The 9274-nt window shown below is 31.6% G+C and overlaps 1 protein-coding gene across 1 annotated transcript; it reads left to right on the top strand.

Moving 5' to 3' along the window:
- Positions 1–5209: 5209 nt before the first annotated feature.
- On the top strand, positions 5210–8103 carry LOC103313941 (hypothetical protein). The gene is made up of 5 exons (XM_008198518.3): positions 5210–5343; positions 5391–5604; positions 5654–6164; positions 6214–6561; positions 6600–8103. Exons 1-5 carry the CDS (start codon positions 5268–5270, stop codon positions 6816–6818), a joined length of 1368 nt encoding a protein of 455 aa, XP_008196740.1. The 5' UTR covers positions 5210–5267; the 3' UTR covers positions 6819–8103.
- The last annotated feature ends 1171 nt before the right edge of the window (positions 8104–9274 follow it).

Here is a 9274-nt window from a genome sequence, read left to right as displayed (position 1 = left end):
TTTTAAGGAATTATTGATTTGTGAAATAAAAAAAATACGACACAAAAATAAAATGGACGTACCTGTGTATCGCTTCCACGTTGGCTACCGTTTGTAGCATAAAAAAAAATATAATAAAAATGAAACCAAAAAAAAGCTTTATTTGCATTAAATTTTGAGCAAGTCACTTTCATCGATTGAAATTAAAGACAAAATTAATACGTGGCAATAAATTATTTGAGTGTTTGATTTAATTTTTAGTTACTGAATTAAAAATGAGTCACTCAAACTATGACTTTTCAACACCGTATTTAGAGCCGGTGTACACAACATTATGATTGCAATTAAATTTTAAGGAATTATTGATTTGTGAAATAAAAAAAATACGACACAAAAATAAAATGGACGTACCTGTGTATCGCTTCCACGTTGGCTACCGTTTGTAGCATAAAAAAAAATATAATAAAAATGAAACCAAAAAAAAGCTTTATTTGCATTAAATTTTGAGCAAGTCACTTTCATCGATTGAAATTAAAGACAAAATTAATACGTGGCAATAAATTATTTGAGTGTTTGATTTAATTTTTAGTTACTGAATTAAAAATGAGTCACTCAAACTATGACTTTTCAACACCGTATTTAGAGCCGGTGTACACAACATTATGATTGCAATTAAATTTTAAGGAATTATTGATTTGTAAAATAAAAAAAATACGACACAAAAATAAAATGGACGTACCTGTGTATCGCTTCCACGTTGGCTACCGTTTGTAGCATAAAAAAATATAATAAAAATGAAACCAAAAAAAAAGCTTTATTTGCATTAAAATTTGAGCAAGCCACTTTCATCAATTGAAATTAAAGACAAAATCAGTACGTGGCAATAAATTGTTTGAGTGTTTTATTTTATTTATAGTTACTGAATTAAAATGTGTCACTCAAACTATGACTTTTCAACACCGTGCTTAGAGCCGGTGTACACAACATTATAATTGCAATTAAATTTTAAAAAATTATTGGTTTGTGAAATAAAAAAAATACGACACAAAAATAAAATGGACGTACCTGTGTATCGCTTCCACGTTGGCTACCGTTTGTAGCATAAAAAAAAATATAATAAAAATGAAACCAAAAAAAGCTTTATTTGCATTAAATTTTGAGCAAGTCACTTTCATCGATTGAAATTAAAGACAAAATTAATACGTGGCAATAAATTATTTGAGTGTTTGATTTAATTTTTAGTTACTGAATTAAAAATGAGTCACTCAAACTATGACTTTTCAACACCGTATTTAGAGCCGGTGTACACAACATTATGATTGCAATTAAATTTTAAGGAATTATTGATTTGTGAAATAAAAAAAATACGACACAAAAATAAAATGGACGTACCTGTGTATCGCTTCCACGTTGGCTACCGTTTGTAGCATAAAAAAAATTTATAATAAAAATGAAACCAAAAAAAAAGCTTTATTTGCATTAAAATTTGAGCAAGCCACTTTCATCGATTGAAATTAAAGACAAAATTAATACGTGGCAATAAATTATTTGAGTGTTTGATTTAATTTTTAGTTACTGTATTTAAAATGAGTCACTCAAACTATGACTTTTCAACACCGTATTTAGAGCCGGTGTACACAACATTATGATTGCAATTAAATTTTAAGGAATTATTGATTTGTAAAATAAAAAAAATACGACACAAAAATAAAATGGACGTACCTGTGTATCGCTTCCACGTTGGCTACCGTTTGTAGCATAAAAAAAATTTATAATAAAAATGAAACCAAAAAAAAAGCTTTATTTGCATTAAAATTTGAGCAAGCCACTTTCATCAATTGAAATTAAAGACAAAATCAGTACGTGGCAATAAATTGTTTGAGTGTTTTATTTTATTTATAGTTACTGAATTTAAAATGTGTCACTCAAACTATGACTTTTCAACACCGTGCTTAGAGCCGGTGAACACAACATTATAATTGCAATTAAATTTTAAAAAATTATTGGTTTGTGAAATAAAAAAAATACAACACAAAAATAAAATGGACGTACCTGTGTATCGCTTCCACGTTGGCTACCGTTTGTAGCATAAAAAAAAATATAATAAAAATGAAACCAAAAAAAAAGCTTTATTTGCATTAAATTTTGAACAAGCCACTTTCATTTATTGAAATTAAAGACAAAATTAATACGTGGCAATAAATTATTTGAGTGTTTGATTTAATTTTTAGTTACTGTATTTAAAATGAGTCACTCAAACTATGACTTTTCAACACCGTATTTAGAGCCGGTGTACACAACATTATAATTGCAATTAAATTTTAAGGAATTATTGATTTGTGAAATAAAAAAAATACGACACAAAAATAAAATGGACGTACCTGTGTATCGCTTCCACGTTGGCTACCGTTTGTAGCATAAAAAAATATAATAAAAATGAAACCAAAAAAAAAAGCTTTATTTGCATTAAATTTTGAACAAGCCACTTTCATTTATTGAAATTAAAGACAAAATTAATACGTGGCAATAAATTATTTGAGTGTTTGATTTAATTTTTAGTTACTGTATTTAAAATGAGTCACTCAAACTATGACTTTTCAACACCGTATTTAGAGCCGGTGTACACAACATTATAATTGCAATTAAATTTTAAGGAATTATTGATTTGTGAAATAAAAAAAATACGACACAAAAATAAAATGGACGTACCTGTGTATCGCTTCCACGTTGGCTACCGTTTGTAGCATAAAAAAAAATATAATAAAAATGAAACCAAAAAAAAAGCTTTATTTGCATTAAAATTTGAGCAAGCCACTTTCATCGATTGAAATTAAAGACAAAATTAATACGTGGCAATAAATTATTTGAGTGTTTGATTTAATTTTTAGTTACTGTATTTAAAATGAGTCACTCAAACTATGACTTTTCAACACCGTATTTAGAGCCGGTGTACACAACATTATAATTGCAATTAAATTTTAAGGAATTATTGATTTGTGAAATAAAAAAAATACGACACAAAAATAAAATGGACGTACCTGTGTATCGCTTCCACGTTGGCTACCGTTTGTAGCATAAAAAAATATAATAAAAATGAAACCAAAAAAAAAGCTTTATTTGCATTAAATTTTGAGCAAGCCACTTTCATCAATTGAAATTAAAGACAAAATCAGTACGTGGCAATAAATTGTTTGAGTGTTTTATTTTATTTATAGTTACTGAATTTAAAATGTGTCACTCAAACTATGACTTTTCAACACCGCATTTAAAAAATTAAAACGCACGTCTGCTACCGTTTGTGGCAAGACAATGAAAATAAATTAACCGCAAATAAAAAAAATGCACTGACCTTTGTGTTCTATTCCGATGCCATCATCTTCTTAAACGAACCTACTGCAATAGAAGAAACAATGAAATTAGAACAATGTGCTCTTAAATTACTAGTTGAAAATATCACAGATTTGATTTAATTTTCTAAAAATAAATCACTGCAAACTTACCCTTTAATCCGGATTGTTTCCTCCTTAAAGTCCATTCCATTGGCACTAACACACACTAACCGCGATTACCGAATTTAAAATTTAAACCGAAAAATTTAGATTTGCTTGAGCACACGTCCGTTCGCGACGGCGGCAAGTAACAAACTGAATAAATTAAACGAAACGGCACAATAATTTAAATAAACCGCCTCTCGCGCTCCCGATGTGACCCGTGCCACTGCTCGCTGTCGACTGCGGCGCTCTCGCCGCCTGCGCCGCACACCTAACCTCGGGCACGTCACGAATGTGACGTCATGTGGAAGTCTAAAATGGTCATCACCAGAAACATTCACTGACAATCCGTCAAATTTAGAAACATTTATACACAGAATTATTCAAAATAGAACAGTATTAATCATTGATCGAAAATATATTAGTCTAGAAACGTGTATCGTTAAAAACGGATATTCAAAAACGTAATAGAGGGCGCTGTTGTAGGTGAACATTTATTAGATATTTAGATTTTAGGCGGCCATGGCCTAAAATTATAATAAAATTTTCACAGTTATTAATGGTAAATAAAATCGCATGTGTATTTAAACAGAAACTAGCAATGTGAAATTTTGTTGCGAAAATTAGTGGAAGCGCAATGCGAATCGCCACAAATTGTGTTTGTTTTGTCTCCAGAAAGTTCACTTTTAAAAATACAGTTACGTTATCAATTTATCATCTGCAAATGTCACAATTTTCACTTTTATGGATTTTGTGCCCATTTCTGCCATTTCAGCGCGTTTTAATGGAATATTTTGGGCAAAACTTTCTATTTTGCGTCAAAAATTTCAGTACTATTGTTAGATAATTAAAACAAAAGCCTCCAGAAAAAATCAGTAATCAAAAAGTAAGGTTAGGGTTCTCTTCTAAAATTTAAAATTTTCACTTTTATGTATTTTGTGTGCCTTTCTGCTCTTTTAGAACGTTATTAATTATTATTTAGTGGGGGCGCCACTAAGCTAGGTCGAAAACAGTAACGAAAAATGGCGGGAAAATGTTTATTGGGGTATTTTAAGTGTTGTACGAATTTTGAGGCTTCGCAATTATTGAATTTAATTGAATTGAATGTTGACAAATTAGAGATGACGAGGAAAACACAAATCACGAATGACTGTTTGGTTCACTTTCTCTATTGGAAAATTATTACAAAGGCATTGAAAAGCCTACTTTTTGGCATAATTTACGTTTAAATGTATCAGCAGTTGTTAATTTCAATTGTAGTTCTGTAGATTTACCAAAGTATTTCATGATTTTTTCTGTGGAAAAATTCTAACCTAAAATTCCCACACTTCACTAATTTATTACTTATTATATTATTATTATATTATTACTTATAGTCTTTAATTAGACAATTGTTTAATAACACTTTGTGTTCAAAATTTAAATCTTTTTCACTTTTTATCCATTTTCAAACTCCAACAATAAACACTTTATACCACGAAAAACAGCAGAATTAAAGTTAAAGCTAGTATTTACCACTACATACGTTTAAAGTGATTCTCTCTAATGTAAGTAATTACCACTTTACACGCAAAATTGTTAAACAATTCATTAAATGTGGAATTACAAAAATTTCGTTACTGTTTTCTACATAGTTCAAAAGTCATCACCAGAGAGCGTCTAGTTAATTTTATTTCCGATCTATATCTCGAAACCTCGCTACTTGGAATTTTTCTGTTTGTAGAGGTTCCACTGTATTCAATAAAAATAATCAAGTAATAAGAATCCAGTCGCCTTGAACTTGTCAAATCCCGCGTCATGATCGAATCACCTTCTTGCCACGCTGAAGCTTTGCAACATGAAATCCACAAATCCGTTAGTTCCCTCCACCAACGTAAATTCAAATCTCCCGCTCTATGTTTATAAATTTCCCGGTTTAAGGCCTGGTCGCACCACCCACTGACCTGACCCAAAAAATCCAACAACTGATTCACGGAAACACTATTCTAACGTACTACTTGCGCATGTCATGGCTGCGAAAATTATCATTTTTGAACGAATTAATCAAAAGAATCAAAAGTCTGGACACCATGAGACTAGTGATAGATACACTGCAGCCACTTTTGGGAAAATTAACGTCTTACTGCAAGTCGACGTGAGTAATTAAATTACCGTTTGGTAATTTCCTGAAATAAAATTGGCAGCACTGCAACTCCGATGAATTTTGATAAGGTTTTGAATGACCATGACCGCATGTTCAGTGGCGATATTTTGGAGGAAAATATCGCCTTGGATTTGGCTTGGTTTGAGTCGATTGAAGACCAGGAACAAGTTGCGTATCTTATTGCCTTTATCAGACTTTCGGGTCATGCGTTAATCCGCATTTTCATTGCAAATTTGCAATCAGCGCTTGTGGAACGCTTGAAAGTCCAAGCGCTTCAAGCCAACCACATTGACGAAAAAGAGGAGAAGAAAAACAGCTCTGAAAGCCACTACAAGCATGATTTGGACGACCCGAAGCACCAAAAGTGTGTCCAATTGCAGAAAAAGTGGGAGAAAACCATCGGGGAATACCGGAAGAAAGTGCTCGGTAAAAAAAAAGAAAAAGCTTCGACGAAATCAAAAGACAAAAAGAGTAAAAACAAAAAAACTAAGAAGGCGAAGAAAAAAAATAAAAAGAAGAGAAAAGGTGGTAAAGATGAGCCCCTTGATTGGGTATTATCCAGTTCAAGGTCAATTCTAACCGTTCTAACTCGCTTTCTAGATCCAGATAATGCCAATCATGATCGTGAAAAAAATCTTCAACCACTTGGACAAAAAATCGCTAAACCGAGCCAAGAAAGTCAACACTTACTGGAAATGGGCGATTGGTGAGTTGCTCAAAGACCGCAAAGCTCGCAAATCGTTGAACAAAAGCGACAAAAAGCTCCGGAAAGCCTCCGGAAGTGAGTGTTTTTTTCCGGAGAGTGAGTTTTTGGAGGGCAAAGCACGCGTGAGTCACACTGAACGAAGGCTCCAGAAGCTGCAAATGCGAGGTGCGATTTTGGAGGAGTTGCGACAAAATTCCCGTGTGGCTCAAAACACGAATGCTCTTATCACCGAAGCGATGAAAGTATGTTAGTTTCGGGGAAAAACTTGATTTTGGGTTAGACTTTTAGTGAGTTGGCGCCGTATGTGAGCGATTTGACGATGTATCCGAGAGTTGAGCGGAAAAATGGGGCGATTTTTAAGAGGCCGGAGTTTCTTGTCAAAGATTTGGGGATAATTTGCGTGGAGGGGGATGATTTGTCCGAGTCGGAGGAGGATACAGGGGGGCAGGGAACGCGGTTTTCGTCGTCGGTTGCGTCAAGTGGCAGCGACAGGTTTTGAGGGATTATAAATTATTATTTGGGAGCGGTCACAAATTAATTAAAACGATTTAGTTGAATCACAAAACTTGGAGTCAGTTTGAGTTCGGACAAAACACAAATGCTGACAGAGCCAAATTCAGTGTTTTTTTTGAAAATTCGAAAGATTTACGTCTAAATTTTGACAAAACATCAGCCTGAATTATTCCTCAAATCAAACAAATGTTATTACAGGAGATACTAAATATTGCTAAGGGTTCTAAGCACCCCCAGCCTAAAGGACCAATTTCATAAAGAAATTTAATTCTTCATTTAAATTTAATGTTAATTTAATTTAATTAAAAACTCAATTTAATAATCACTTTAATTGTATATTTAAAAATGAAAACCTCAATTCGGAAATAAAATTAACTAGACGCCCTCTGGTGATGACTTTTGAACTATGTCGAAAACAGTAAAGGAATTTTCGTAATGCCACATTTAACTGACATTTAATGAATTGTTCAACAATTTTGCGTGTATAGTGTTAATTACTTACAATAGAAAGAATTACTTTAAAAGTACGTGGTGGTAAGTACTAGCATTGACTTTGGTTCTGTAGTTTTTCATGGTATAATGTGTTTATTGTTGGAACTTGAAAGTGGATAAAAAGTGAAAAATATTTAAATTTTGATTACAAAGTGTTATCAAACAGTTGTCTAATTAAAGATTATAAGTAATGGATCACAGCGAACACAAAGTTTGGCTCAAGAAACCAATAAATTAGTAAAGTGTTATGAATTTTAGGTTAGAATTTTCCACTGAAAAAATCATGAAATGCTGCGGTAAATCTACAAAACTACAATAAAGATTAACAACTGCTGATACATTTAAACGTAAATTATGCCAAAAGGTAGGCTTTTCAATGTCTTTGTAATAATTTTCCAATAAAGAAAGTGAACCAAACAGTCACTCGTTATTCGTGTTTTCCTCGTCATCTCTCATTTGTCAACATCCGTTTCTTGCATCAAAGATGCAATAATCATTCCGCATAGGCAATGTAATAATTGTGAAGCCCCAAAATTCGTACAACGCTCAAAATATCCGAATAAACATTTTCCCGCCATTTATGGTTACTGTTTTCGACCTAGCTCAGTGGCGCCCCCAACGGTAATCTTACTTCCGAATTGACGTATTTATTTTTTATATGTTTTCTTTTGTTTCAGCATACACTTACGTGATTTCAGCTAATTACTTAATTTATCTCATCTTGAGTCAAAAATTAAAAAAATGCCGAATTAAATTATACGTTATGTCCACCAATTTCAAACGATTTAGCTGGCAAATAAATGGAATTATTTTTTCGATTATCTATCCTTTTTTGCCCTGAAATGTCCTTAAAAGAAAAATAATCCCTTATACAATGTTGGGCAAAAATATGGAACCAGGCAAAAAAAACCTAATTAGTACATCACCAACTACTTCAAAAATGTGGTAGTTTTTAGAAAAAAAAAATTTTTAATATCTTTAAAATTTGAGATTTTTTTTAATAGCACCCTACTACGGCGATTTTTTTAGTAGAAGATTATTCTCAAAAAATTACCTCTAATTCAAGAATATTGTTTTTAAACAATTTTTTTTAATAAACTATTTATTACGAATATTTTTCGAACTTTTTTAAATAATGAACTGTCAGTGTCAAAATTCTGATAAAGACCAGACTAAATCACCCTAAAAGTTCTTGTCCAACCACTTTCGAAACTGGCTGTATTCTGTATTCGACATTTTGAACACCAGATTTGACATTTTTGAAAATTGAACGTTAGTGTTAATCGTTAATTCGTTAGTCTAAAGGTGGTCTACAATAACTAGATGTGTTGTTGTACGTGTTTTAAACTGGAGACAACTTGAAAAATTACACCAACCTTAATTCAAAAATAATACTATTTATAATAATGCCAACCTGGCCGCTCTTAGATAGTTGGTTATAAAAAAAATCGTCTATATGGATGTATGGATGTTTTTATTTGAAAAAAATTGGGGAATAAAATTACGCAAATAAAAATATTCTTAAATGCAATCTTCGTGCTCGGAACACAACTTTAATAATAATTAAAAAAAAACACTGGTTCAGAAACGATATTACTTTTGCCTATCTCTGTATGTAGTTGTTATAATTTTCTTTAAATCCAGCTTAAAAAAATTAATTAGTAATCATCTAACAATATAATTATTTAGTAATAAAACAAAAAAGTTAAAAGAAACAAGAAAAGAAGCGAATAAATGTATAAAAATGATTCGACAACAACAGCAAAAACGGTTATTTGAAACTAACTATGGAAAAATATCAAACAAAAACGCCAATAATAAAAAGTCTAAAAAATAAACGTCAATAATTAAACATTTAGTTAACAGTTTTCAATTGTTATCAGTGGCGGCTCATGGGTTCAAAACTAGGTGAAGAGCTAAAAATTTTACATTTTTTTGTAAAGTTATGAT

Source organism: Tribolium castaneum, chromosome 6 (genome assembly GCF_031307605.1).
Source record: "Tribolium castaneum strain GA2 chromosome 6, icTriCast1.1, whole genome shotgun sequence".
In the NCBI taxonomy this organism is placed as follows: Eukaryota; Metazoa; Arthropoda; class Insecta; order Coleoptera; family Tenebrionidae; genus Tribolium; species Tribolium castaneum.
The sequence above is the reverse complement of the archived record's forward strand: the minus strand, read 5'-3'. Positions and strand labels throughout refer to the sequence as shown.